We start from the raw sequence: 13,743 nt of genomic DNA, 5'->3' as shown, positions 1-13,743 counted from the left end.
ATTATTTCTGCCCCTCACTCTCCCTCTTTTGATGCTGGCCCTCCGTCCCTCTGGCACCTGCACACCAGATACCAATTCTCAGAGGCCTACCTTGGGTTTAAAGGCAATGAGCTTCAGAATCATCTCCACAGTAAAGAGGCCAGTGAAGAGCATGTTGAGGATGTTCATGGCAATTTTAAACAGGCAGCTTTGACCATAGTGCTGAGAAGAGGGAAAAAAACTGTCAAAACGAGGCAGGGATGTCCCTACTCCTTACCCCTCGCCCCCCCTTCATCTCAACAGAGATCTTTTTTGAACTTCCAAGATCTTCCAAGTCCTGGAAGTCCATCCACACCTCTGTAGGCAAGCAAGTGGACTAAGGAACTCTTATAACTTCTTCCCCTCTCTGCCATCTCTGAAAACTCAGGTCGACAGATTCTATGTCCCAGCTTTGACTGATTATGACAACTTTGTGGAGAATCCTGGAACTCGAAGGGGTTCTTGCATGACTGACCTCCCTGAATCAACCTCCACACATCACGCCTTGCTGACAGTAATGAGCACTTCGAGCTTACTCTCTGTTCTCCGTTCTTCCACTCTCTCCATTTTCTCAACCTAGGGGCCTATGGATTCTCTCCTGAGGTAACAGAGGAGCTCATCCTTAAGAAAGAACACTTGTCTTTCTCCACTTGGGAGAATAGGACAGATCTTCTGGTCTTTCAACCTTTGGCTACCAGGAAGGCAACAAATGGAAGAAGCCTGTGCAGCCCCTGTCCACTACATTTCCTCCCACCCTACTCTCCCCATGCAGGTATTATGGCATCAGGGCTCCAGACTGACCTGCATGGCCAAGCAGATGGTGTTGAGCAGGATGAGGACAAACATCAGGTACTCAAAGTAGGTGGAGTTGACCACGTACCACACTTTGTACTGGTGTTGGTTCTTGGGTATATATCTCCGTAGGGGCCGGGCCTTGAGGGCATATTCCACACACTGTCGCTGGAAGGGAGGCAGTGGGGTGGGGGGAATAGGAGAGAGTGTGGTTATTTACCTAGATAATGTGTGTGGGGTGACAGAAGAGGGTGGGATTTTGATGAAACCATATACCTGGGGGTAGGGTTCTTTGGGAAAGAGATAATCTACTGCTATAGCTCATTTACAGGCTTCAGGTATTATTTGGACTTTTTTTTCCTGTTACTGCCTTAATAAGTAGAGACTCTCCTTTAGTTAATCTTGTTACTGAGCTTAGCTGAGGAGTATGGATCTCCTTTTTTTTTTTAAATCTGGTATCCTAACACTAAGTTGACATCTTATTTCCTATGCCACAGACTCTCCTTGGGGCACTTCTCTCCTCAATTTTTCTTTCCTTCCCTAAATCAATCTTCCTTATTTACTAGTGTCCACAGATCAGAAGACACAGGTTGTGGATAGGCAATGAGTTCTTGGGCTAACTAGATTCTTGGGACTCCAGCACAGAACCAGCTCATTTCTCAGCACTGTGCCCAGAGTTCTAAGTCAGGAACCGGGGAGTTACTCCAGCCTCTTCTCTGATCCCCAGCTGCCATGTCCAGTCTCCAAACATGATCCATCTCATTTCCTCCTATTCTCTCTATCTCTACTTTCATTAACCTGGGAGTAGATGAGAAACTTATCATCTCTCATCTACACTTTCTAACTCGCTTCCTCCTTTTTGTCTTTCTTCCAACCTGAAGTCCATACAGCAGCCAGAATAATGAGTCTAACTAAATCCAAGATGTCGACATCAGAATCTGTGAGGGGTCCAGCTCGCCTGACTAGGGTAGAGCTGAGCATCTGTGCCCTGCTCCTTCACATAGGCAGACCAGAAGTTGCTTGTAGACAGGGATTTACTTCCCCACAAACTCTTCTCATGGAGAAACCTAGCAGGGGACCTGACCCCAGTGACTACATGCTATTGTGCACTCTAACAGCTTCATTCCTCACCAATGGAGTGGCCAGCTCTTGTTCACAAGCTAACAGCTCTTCCCTTGTCATGGAGCATTTGGGAATGCCATGCCATGTCATGTCATGGTCCTGGGTATTACCAAAGCATTCCTACTTAAGTCTCTTTCCCACCCCCACTTCATGCACAGGCCTCAGAGTTTTGCTTGGCAAACCATTTAATAGTGGTTTTCTAATGCTATGCTCTTCTCCACCCCAAAAACTCTCAAGCCCTCATTGTTCCAGTTTCCTTCCTCTTTACTAATGAGGCCAACCCATATGGGCACTTTCTAATTCATCAGCTTCTAGATAGAGGATGAGGGTTTTTTCCCCCCAGAGTCTATCATAGAGTCTCCTTAAGGAGGCACTTAAGAAGTGTTTGTTGGCTGAATGAATGCACTTGGCAGATCTGGGATTTGCATTTCTTTTGCTCAGGTTCCTCCAGAAGACTGGGAGCCTTCTTCTCATTGAGCAGACAGATGACTGAAGTATTCATGTGGATCTGTTCCTGACTACAGCCTCTCTTCTGGGTGGGCCTCAGGCTGTCAACTGCTGTCATTCCTCATGTGCCCTGTTTCCCTCTCACCACCTTGTTCCTCTCCTTCTGAGGAAGCTACCTGGTTCTTGTCCAGCTCACAGTTCTTGTACTCCTGCTCTCCCTGCTCTTGGAAGGTGACGATGACGAAACCCACAAAGATGTTCATCATGAAGAAGGCAATGATGATGATGTAGATGATGAAGAAGATGGAGATCTCCACGCGGTAGTTGTAGATAGGGCCCTTGTCTTCCGTGTGGGAGTCGATGGAGCGGTACAGCAGCCTGGGGGAGGAGACAGACCCCACAGAGGGGACTGAAGAAGCAGCATCACCTCTGTGGAAACGCGGCACTGCTGCTCCTAGGGGTCCCTGGGCTCAGGGGTGCTAGAAACAGCTCTAGGCTGGGAGTCAGAAGGTCTGAATTCAAGTCCCAGCTGTGCCACTTACTGGCCTCGTGACCTTGGACAAATCACATAACCTCTTTGAGCCTCAGATTTTTCATTTCTAAAATGGAGACAATAACTCCTGACTTTCCTACCTGGCAAGGTGATTGGCATAATGTATATGAAGGTGTTTTGAAACCATCAAGAATTATTTTAATGTAACATGAGTCATGGACATTGATTTCAAATACTGGAAATATTGGTAAATATTGAAACAGCTTTGCAAACTGATAGATTCACAAGATTACAGTGAACATAAAATAAATCTATCAGAGATCTAATATCCATTTGGATAAAAATACTAGATAACCAATGACCAAGGCTTATTGAGGTCACCTGGGATCGTTTGGATTTACACTTAGATGGTGTACGTGTGTGCACCCATCTGGGCCTTGGCTCTGTGCCCACCATGTTTATTCCTCCTCATGCACAGAGGGACTGCCTCTGCTCCTCTGTTCTTACCTGGCACAGTACTTGGTTATTCTCTAGGTATCAGCTATATTTTACCATATAATATTGGGAACTCTTATCTAAGGTCCGTGTGATATTGCTGATTTATAAATATGTAGAATTTTCTGACTTCCAGATAATGATTTCACTGGAATACAAAAATGAGGGGGACAGGTGTCTGTACAAAGACATGTAGGGCACCTAACGGACATGCTGCCTGGTATAGTGACACAGTGTTAAGGCCACCCAGCTGGTGGTCTAGCCATGAAAATACTGCCTTGCAGAGAAACTTGGACCTAGGCTTCCCCTCCCTTACTTACTTCCCACCATAAATATAGGCGCGGCTTTCTCTAAGGAGGCTAGTAAAACAGACATCTCTACCATCTTCACCCACATTGAGTGCATGTTAGGGGTGATAATCTTGAATCCTGTGGTGATCCAAGGGCCCACACTGGAGAAGCTCTCCCCACACCCACTCCTGGGTGCCATGAGGGTGATGACCCCTATCATTCGGGCTCACTCTGAGGTTGGGAAGAGGTGCTAAAAAAAAAAGCTCACTTTTGGTTGGAGTTTCTGAAATGTTAACATCTTCTACAGAAAGAGGGTCTATGTTTCAGCAGTGATGACGGCCTATACACCCATACTCTTGGGGAGGAAGGTGGTAAGCAGGACCTCTGGGAAGGAGTGTGAAACAGGAATAAAACTCAGGGAATGTGTGTGAGGACAATACCTTGGCTTCTAATATCAGGGTGGATAGGCCTTCATTTGCATACTCACTCTGGCCACCCCTCAAAGGTGGAGACAGTGAAGAGAGCCATCATGGCTGCCAGAACATTGTCAAAGTCAAACTTGCTGTTCTCCCAGCTTCGGGGCTGGATGATGGGGTGGTCAACCTCCCCATCCTTGTATGTGATGTAGTTACCCCTGAGAAAGGAAGAGAAAGTTAATTCTGGGGGTCTCTCATCTCCTTTCACACTTGATCCACCAATGACTCTTGGCATGCTGGGTGGGATGGGACTACTTAGGCTTAAACCCTATTGTTCTAGCCATTGGGAGGAGCTTTAGTGGGTGGACCTGTTACAAGTTATGTCCATGGGACCAGATTATCCCTGGGTAAAAGTCCAGCTGTCACTGCTGTCAGAGAAAGAATGGGATGTCCTTCCTCTCATGTGAAGTCATCAACCCCTGAGTTGACCCCATTGGCCCTGCTCGCCCACCAGCCTGCACTCACTTGCATTCTGCCTCAGTCTGCTTGGAGCTATCCGAACAGGTGTACAGCTTTCCCTGGAAGGCAAAAGAATAAAGGGATTGGAGATGTTCATTAGTCAATGAATCAATAAAAAATGTGCTAGGGCAGCACTCCCAACCTTTTTAGCACCAGGGACCGGTTTCACAGAAGATAATTTTTCCACAGACTGGGGCTGGAGGGGATGACTTTATAGCCTGCCATCAGATGCGGCTTAATTGCCACTTGCCACTCACTGACAGGCCTTTGATGTGAGTCTGCAAGCACCTGATTTATTATGGTGTCTGTGCAGTCACACCTCTCTGCTCATGATAATCTGTGTTTGCAGCCGCTCCCCAGTGCTGGCATCACCGCCTCAGCTCCTCCTCAGTTCATCAGGCATTAGATTCTCCAAAGGAGCACACAACCTAGATCTTTCACATGTGCAGTTCATAGTAGAGTTCGAGCTCCTGTAAGAATCTAATGCCCCAGCTGATCTAACAGCAGGCAGAGCTCAGGTGGTAATGCAAGTGATGGGCAGCTGTAAATACAGATGAAGCTTCCCTTGCTCACCTGCCAGCTGCTCACCTCCTACTGTGAGGACTGGTTCCTAAAAGGCCATGGCCCAGGGGTTGGGGACCCTTGTGCTAGAAAGTAGGGACAAAAAGCACAAGGAGAGCAGCACACAGGTGGGGAAGACCTGAGTCACATACATAAAGATGTCACAGCCATAGGAACCATTTGAATTCAACCAAGGGACATTCATTCCATGAGCACTGAACTCTCTCTTGAGGAAAAGAGCAGTGGAGCTGGGCTTGGAGCGATGAACTGGGTGGAAGGAAATCAGTGGAAGTTTGTTGTGTGGGTGGGAGAGGGCAGGGGGAAGAATGCTTCCAATGGGAGAATAACAAAAATAAAAGAATTAAGGCAGAAAGGAGCAGAAGCCAAGAAGGCTAGCAAACCTAGAGCTGAGGAGCCTTGTCAGGAGGCAGTGAGGTGAGAGAGAGCCTAGAGAAAGGCAGGACTCTGAAGAATGTGGGGTGGGAGGGGGCAACTCGGTGCTATTGATAAAAGGGAACTGCTGACAGTTTTGCGCAAGTGCCTGACATGGAGGTTTCACAGCACAGGAGTCCCTCTCCCTTTCTTGCTAGAAGGAAGGGCAAGAACTGAAGAGCAGGCAGCACCTAGCAGGTGAGGGGTCTTTGCCTGGTGAAGCAATGCCTATTTCCAAGCCCGTCCCCCTTATGGTCTGGGAAGCTGAGAACAGGGCTGTGACGACTTTCACCACAAGTCTGACCAGGCCACAGCCCTCTTTCTGCTGTATCTGCTGGGTCCCTTTCTCAAGAATCCTGGTAGGAGGAGAAGAAGGGGCCAAGACTTTACCTTGAAGAGCTGCACCCCGATGCAGGCAAACATGAACTGAAGCAGCGTGGTGACGATCACGATGTTCCCAATGGTCCGGATGGCGACAAACACGCACTGAACCACATGCTGTAGTGGGCGAGCAGGCGGGAAGGGGATGTGGGTTCAGGAAATGCCTGTAGCCTGAGCTTCCTTTGTCTAAGCACAAGCCTCTCCAGGGAGGCAGCATGGGTAGCCTTTTACCACAGTGGGTACCTCAGACTAAAAAAGGCAAAGCACCTTCCAAAGCCACATGGAAATGAACCCAGTGGAATGCAAAGGCCCCCATTGGGCTTTAGGTAACCACAGGGATGAAAGCCCTGCTAACTTCCCATTTTGTAGGTATAGGAACAGAGGGGCTTCATCACCATTGGGGCAGGGGTTTGAGTGTGGGTCTCCTTTTGGTGAAAATTTTGCTTAGAAGTCCAGATTTTGAGTGGTTGCCTGTCACAGTTCTTGGAGTGGGACTGGACAAGCAGGCAGAATAGTTCAGGCTCCAACAGGGCAGGTACTTGATCTGACCATTTCCTCCTCCAGCAGCCTACCCCTCTCCTCAGCTTAGCTTCCACAGACTGGTGTGTGTTTGCCAGGGTTGGTGGTTCCCTGCTCAGGCCTGCCCTTCTTACCTTTAGTCCCTTAGCTCTGTTGATGGCTCTCAGGGGCCTGAGGACTCGCAGAACACGCAAGATCTTTACAACATTGATTGCACTGGACCTGGGGAAGAAAAGCAGGGCAGGGAGTGAGCTTCTCCTGTTTTTGGTAAAGTAGCAGATAATGTGGAGAGGGATATGCTGGCAGGCCAACCCCAGGCAAAACTGTAAGGAGGGCTTTCTCATCCTGGGACCCTGCCCTCCTCCCGGCTCCCACCCCATGGGGATGTGAGGCTTGCCTGACACCTGGATTTTCCTATGGTGAGTAAATATGAAAAGCAACTCTCATTAGGACTCACTAGTAATATCACATGCTTCTCAGGGGCCTCGAGACTCATTACAGAGACAGCTTTAGATGTGCAGACCTGAGTTCAAACCCAGCTCTGCCATGTACCAGCAAGTCACTGAGGATCAGTTTCCTAACTTTTCTGAGCCCTTGTTTCTTCATCTGTCAAACTGGGTAGGAATCACTTCATAAGGTTGTTGCAAGAGTTAAGTAAGATGTGAGTCATCTAACAGTGTGCTTGGATACTGTGAACTGAATCAATGGTGGCTTTATTATTATGTCTGAGAAGACATCACTGAACTTGAAACACTACACAAATCATGGCACTGCAGGCCTGTGGCCAGAGGCACATCGCATGGCAGAAGATAGTTTGGTATTTGTCTCTAAACATTTGTGCTAGGTAGTTGCCCAGTATACTTATATGTAAAACACTCTACATCATAGCTCAGTCAAGACTTGAAGGAATGATTCTACACAATAGGTCCCCCACACCTAGCATGCCAGGGCCACAAAAGAACCTCTGGAAGCCTCGGGCCACTGCTGTCCCTATTAGAAAAAAGGCATTATGGTGCCAGCCCCCAGCAGGCCCTCTGCAGGAGGGGCTATCCATCAACCCCGGTGGCCTTATTCACCTTGCTAGCTTGGTGAGCAACTCTGAAGTGAATCCTAACCCTCACAAGGCTAACCATCTGATTGAGATAATCTTCTATAGCTTTTGGAGAGCCTTGTGCCCACCTTGGGACCTAAAAATGTATGACAGACCATACTTAGCAAGTGCTAAGTTCATTCTTTAGGTGGTCAGAATGATGTGCTCAAGAGGGAGCTGGTAGAAAGACCTCATTTCTCTGGTTATGGCTCTTTTATAACAAAGGATTCAAAGGACATTTCTACCTATCTGGGTATCTCAGGGAGGGAGTTGGTTTGCACTGAAATCACGGTGGAAGAGATTTAAAGATAGATGGGAACTGCACAAACTAAAGGGGGGAGTTCTTGGTTCAAGGTTAAATAGTGATTTCATGGTTGTGCTGGGATTAGAATCAGACCTGTAGGCTTAAAGGGCAGATGGTTGTAGGTCATATTATTGATGATTAGAGGAGAATCTGACTCCTAACACCCCCATCTCCACACTTTATAAGCTGACCATGAAAACACCCTTGGGAGGGGAGACCCAGAGTTGTTTCTTTGCCATCAGTGTGACCTTGAACAAGTCTCATCATGTTGTGAAGCTCAGTTTTGCTCTGTATAAACTGGTGATAACTGTACTTGACATGACTACCTTATAGGTTTTTCTGATGACAGTAGAAGAATGTGTGTATGAAAGTGCTTGGAAAGTTCAAGTGCATGATTATCATTACTAGCTGATAAAGCTTGGGAGAAACTTATAATCAGAGACTTTTAAACCTGAGCAAGTTTGCAACCTTGGTTGTACTCCAAGTGGAATCACCTGGAGAGCTTTTAAAAATCTTAAAGCCCAGGCTGTACCCCAGACCAATTAAATAAAATCTTTGGGGCAAATGTCTTTCTAAAAGCTACTTAGGTGGTTCCACTGTGTAGTCAAGATTAAGAATAATTCTTCCCCTCAATCCCTGCTCCTTCCCTTCCTCTCTTCTTCCCTCCCTCTCTCACCAGGTACTTTGACTGTAGACAAAGGTGAGACAAAGGGAGGGAGGATGGACAAGAGATCTGGGCAGATGGTCGCAATGGCAGGTCCATGGAGCTGAGGGCAGCCAAGGGCACTGGGCACATGGTGAAGGGGGTAGGAAGACCCTGGTGACATTCTTCCCATTGTAATTGGGCCTGGCCCTCCTGCCATGGAAAGACCCAGACATTTCACTGCATTCTTGCTGGACTGACATCCCTCAAGTGTGACACCACTGAGGATGCAACATGGGCACAAGAAATGAAAGCCACCACATGTATAAGTCAGAGGCCCTGCACCAACCCCATCGCAGGCCCACAGGCAGGGGGGCAGGAAGGCCCTCCAGAGTCTTATGTCCTGTCTGACACCCATTCCTAGCTGCATGCCCCACTGTGGTGGAGGGGGACCTACTCACTGGATGCCAAAGGAGATGAGGGACACGCTGACCACTAGCAGGTCCAAGATGTTGAAGTAGTTCCGGCAGAAGGAGCCCTTGTGCAAGAAAGCCCCATAAGCAGTCATCTGCAGGAAGGCACAGGGAGATGCCAGTGTGAGTGGCACCTGCCTGAGCCCCAGGGAGCCCTTCACACCACTCTTCCCTCCCACAGCACCCCATGGCAAGCCCCACTGAAGAGCAGAGAGATGACAGAGGACTGGGGCACAGGCAGGACTGAAGAAGGATACAGTGCCAGAGAAGGGTTCTATAACCGTTTACATAGCCACAGAAGAATCCCCAGCTCAGGATCTATCAGTGGCTCCTTCTACCTACCAGGCAACTCCAGACTCTTCAGTCCTGTATTTGAGGCCCTCTCAAATCAGGCCACCGTCCCTTTCTCATTCTTTGTCTATAGTTCCTCATCACATCTGTGACACCAGCCCTGAGGGGTCCCATGCTGTGCTGTCCTGACCAACCTCCTCTCCAAATTCCACCTGTCTCTGGGCCAGCTCAGGACACTAGTCATGTGGGGAAGGTGGGCATTCCCAGTGGGGTCACAACTGTCCCAGCTTCCCAGGACTTCCCCAGGTCAGTTCTGAAAATCTGGGGTCCCAGGCAGCTATTCAGTCTCAGGCAAATTGGGGCAGGTGGTCTGCTGCCCAGTGAGAAGTTCTACCAATAACTCTGGCCATTGGCATCCCTCCATGTCCTAGCCTCAAACATACTTCTGATCTGTGCAAATGTCCTAAATTCAGTCCTACTGTCTTGCTTCTAGACTGCATGCTCTTGAAGGACATGAGATGTGTGTTCAGAGGGGCTGTGTGGTATAGTGTTAAAGAGCACAGGCACTGGAGCCAGGCCCCAGAGTCTGAATCCCAGCCCTATTGTTTTATTTGTATGGTGTGGGCAAGTTACTGAACTATTCTTTGTTTTGGAATGTGGGGAACTGATAATATCTCCCCTATAGGGCTGTAGGCTTCAGTTATTACATGTCAATAACTTAGCACAAAATCCTGCTGATAGTAGTGCTAGGTAAGTGTTGGGGCCAGATGGCTTGGATATGAATTCTGGAATCCTTCTGCACAGGGGAAGTCGTTTCCTCATCTATGAGATTCCCTGACTTTCTAAGGCACATACCACATGCTGGAAACCACATGAGAGCCCTTGGAAAACCATAAGGGAACACATGGAATAATGAGTATTACTCCAGGTCTTGGCTATTATTACCTCCCTCAGTGCTCCATATAAAGCCACTCTAGACATTCAACTACAGCCTTTCTAACTTTGCTGACTTGAACTAAAGGCAGTGGATTTCCAGGTTAAGGGTTGTGAAAGGTCATGGGCCACAAAGCATCAGCCAAGGGGAAACATTTGAAGTGGATGACTGAGTGGCTGAGAGTGGCTCCCTGGTCACCAGGGTCCATCTCATCTCTTTGGATCAGAGCATGCTCAGGCCATCATGTCTGCAGAGCAATTCAAAAGTAAACACAGGGAAAATTGGCAAAAATCACTCTTGCAACCTAATTCTTTCCATTTATCTCTTGCCACAGGGGGGTCACAGGGAACTCAGGCACCTATGTCCTGTAATAGTTTCTAGAAATGAGCAGATTATATAAAAGGTTGCAGGGGAATGCAGTTGGAGAGCTCTCTTGCATGCCTGCCATCTAGAGGGGCTTGTTGCCCTGCCTCTTGGTAAAGACTAGGGAACCCAGAGAGCATACATGGGTGGCTCCCATGGCTCATATTAACCAAAGTGCTCCGCGCCTGCCAAAGCCCAAGGCCTTTGCTAGCCATCTCATTTTTCATCCTAGAGAGGGTACTGGCTCTGTCTCCACCTTGCTACTGGCTTAAATAGTGTGAGGACACTACTGAGCTCCAACAGAGCCTTCTGCATTCCAGGGAAATCATTCCTTGGTAGGTGGGTGGCTGGGGCTCAGAGTGCCAACTTCTGTCCTTTGATTTGGGCTCCTGTTTTGTCAGGGGAAGTAGTGTGAGTGTGACTGTGTGTGTGAATGGGGCACACATCCAACAAGACCAGAGGAAGAGTGGCTGAAGAAAAAAGGCAAGTAAATGCTAAAAAACAAAGCATTTTTTTGAAAACTACCTGTGGCACTCAGGGCACCAAAAAGGCCAGGTTCTGGCCCCCAGTGCAAAGTCTGTTCTTTACCCTGTTTTGCTGGCTGCCCCTGCCGCACCACGCTCCCCCCCCCATCCCCACCCCCTAGTGGCTGTTTCCTAACAGTTCTGAGCCACTGCCTAGGAAAAGCCCACTCACTGCTGGGGTATTTTCAGCCTAAGGAGAGACGAGTGGGACTTAAGATCCCTGACTCTGAGTTGGAACAGTGGCCATGGGTGATCACCATTTCTGTAGGCGGCAACTGCAGTTATTGAATGCATTTTGTCTTTTGTAATTTCTGCTTATTGGTCCTGGTTCCAGCTCCTTCCTTCTCTAGGTGACAGACAGTCCAACTATTGTGGTCTTATAAGCCTTTTCTCTCGAAGGTCCAACATCCCTAGGTCTTTTGTCTGCTCCTGATACTAGGTGCTCCTCTTGGATGACCACCCTTGTCTGTGTCACGGCAGGACGCTCGGCCTTTAGGCCAGGCAGAGGGACCCCGTGGGAAGGAGGTGCAGGGAGTGTACTGGGGTTGGCATTTATTTTTAGAGAAGCACAATGAGGATAAGAGAGTAGAAGAGGGAGAGGGTAGAAGGGAAGGGTCTGCCAGGACAATGCTTGTGAAGAGACCTTTCACTTCTGCTTCTATGGCAGAGTTTATGGCAAACAGAACCATTGAAATCCACTGGGAAGCTGTATAGGAAGGGTGCTAAGAATTGAGCTTCAGAGCTTTGCTTATTGCAGGAAAGAATTTGGGGTGTTTGTGTACCTCTTTGAGTCTGAAAAGAATCAGTTCTTCCTGGAAAGGGGGCTCTCCATCATTGCTTCCTAATACAGCCAGGCGGCTCTTGGTCCCCTCTTCCCACCCCAGGGACCAGGACCTACCCATATCTACTTGGCTTAGCAGAGAGAAAACCTGAGAAACAGTCTTTTTAGCTAGAACCAGGGAGGCTGGGGATCTGGGCAAAAGAAACACACACACACACACACACACACACACACAAACTGCCCCACTCAAATTATAACTGGAAATAACAGAACTGTCATGTACATTAAAGACTGGGTCATGACTTGGGTGTTCCATCAGGAAAAGAAGGGTCAGGGGGTCAGGTGTGGGCACTGGTTTGCATTAGCCACCTGAAGGGGCAAAAAGGGAACCTGGACTCCTTGGGAGCAGCAGCCCAGGAGAGTGTCCCAGGAAGAAGGCACGAAGCTGTACCATATGCTTCAGAGCCTTTGTCCCTTCTGTTGGGTCTACGCTTGGGTTAGAGTAAAACCCAGGACCTCATTCTGAGAGGAGGACAAATTCAGAAATGCACTTTTCCCAGGTCTCAGAACCCATGCCCTATATCGCAGATGAACTAGCATGGAGATGCTTTGGTTAGAGGCTCAGAAGTATACTGGAAAAACTTAGCAATCATAATAAAAGCAACCTATTAATTGTGTATTAATATAAATAATAAGAAAAAAACCCACCTCATGCCAATGCTGCTCTAGGTGGGCTCTGCCCACTTGGGATAGAGGTGCCGCAGCATTTCTGCAAATGAGGCTGCCTGCCCCCAGGGCTACTGGCAGTTAGCCCTCAAGTTTGGGCCCCAAGCCTGAGTGCTTCAGAATCTTCCAGAACTTGGTTCTTACCCCCTCTATTTTGGTTTCCAGTACTACTTTCCTCCTTAATTCTCAGGGCAAAGGGCATTGCAACAAAGCTTTTAGGCAGGTAACTGAGGGTTTAGAAATAATGTAGAGTTGTTTATCAAAAGCTCTCAGTGGGGAGACTGGGCCCAAATTTTGTGTTAGGCCCAATGTCTGCTGCAAGGACTGAGGAAGGTGCTGACAAAGGGCATCAAAGGGGATAGCCAAAGTGACTCTGCCATGGCCCCTAAGGTTTTCCACCTGTGCAGTTTGTGTGGCATCTCCTGGGCAGGAGGAGGAAGGCAGATTCCAAATGGGGTTCATCACCAATGACCCGGAGATGGGGTGTGTGTGGGGCACTGCTCACAGACACAGGGCCAGTTCCCATGACAGGACCGCACCAGTGTTAACACTAGCAGCCAAACACCAGGCCAGGAGAAGGCAGGTGTGGGGGTGGGGTGGGTTTCTTCAGGCTTCTGAGCCTGAGCAGAGCACTAGAGCTAAGTCAGGGGCCCTAATTCTTCTGACTTCAGGCTTGAGAGTTAAAGAGAGACAGTAAAAGAAACAAAAGAGACAGACGGGATGGAGATAGAGAAAGAATGCATTTCTCAGATTGCATTACCTTAAGAATAATTTCTAATGTAAAGATACTAGTGAAGACATAGTCTGCATTGCCTAGGATCTGAAAAATAAGCACAATTGGATTAGTGGCTCTGAGAGGGAACTGGGCATCACCTCGAGCGTGCGTGTTAGGGACAGGCAGCGGCAGAAAGCTTGTGTGCAGGAGTGGGGGTGGGGTGGTCAGGACTTTACCTTCAGAGCAATTTCAATGGTGAAAATGGTAGTAAAAACAATATCAAAATAAAACAGAATCTGCAAAACAAAGAAACAGAGTGGGAACGGAGAGGGAAAGGGAGGAAGCGGGAGGGGAGGAGAGGTCAGTGGGTGTTCACCAGAAAAGGTATCATATTTCAAAACTGCAATACATGCC

The 13,743-nt window shown here is 48.3% G+C and overlaps 1 protein-coding gene across 18 annotated transcripts in view; it reads right to left on the bottom strand.

Moving 5' to 3' along the window:
• The window catches only part of CACNA1C (calcium voltage-gated channel subunit alpha1 C), a 657,076-nt gene that overhangs the window by 97,129 nt on the left and 546,204 nt on the right, over window positions 1–13,743 (bottom strand). For 7 of the 18 annotated variants that reach the window (XM_053662779.1, XM_053662780.1, XM_037148589.2 and 4 more), the window contains 9 exons: window positions 13,566–13,625; window positions 8,984–9,090; window positions 6,620–6,707; window positions 5,976–6,083; window positions 4,599–4,651; window positions 4,145–4,291; window positions 2,556–2,757; window positions 820–978; window positions 91–201 (listed from right to left, as the gene is read on the bottom strand). In XM_053662779.1, coding sequence (XP_053518754.1) covers window positions 91–201; window positions 820–978; window positions 2,556–2,757; window positions 4,145–4,291; window positions 4,599–4,651; window positions 5,976–6,083; window positions 6,620–6,707; window positions 8,984–9,090; window positions 13,566–13,625 — 1,035 coding nt within the window. Of the gene's footprint in view, window positions 1–90; window positions 202–819; window positions 979–2,555; window positions 2,758–4,144; window positions 4,292–4,598; window positions 4,652–5,975; window positions 6,084–6,619; window positions 6,708–8,983; window positions 9,091–13,374; window positions 13,435–13,565; window positions 13,626–13,743 lie in introns of all 18 variants that reach the window. The other 11 variants (XM_053662775.1, XM_037148587.2, XM_053662757.1 and 8 more) reach the window with 2 other exon arrangements.

This window comes from Artibeus jamaicensis, unplaced genomic scaffold (genome assembly GCF_021234435.1).
Source record: "Artibeus jamaicensis isolate MK-2021 breed Jamaican fruit bat unplaced genomic scaffold, CSHL_Jam_final contig_1028, whole genome shotgun sequence".
Lineage (NCBI taxonomy): Eukaryota > Metazoa > Chordata > Mammalia > Chiroptera > Phyllostomidae > Artibeus > Artibeus jamaicensis.
This window is presented reverse-complemented; position numbering and strand designations above follow the sequence as displayed.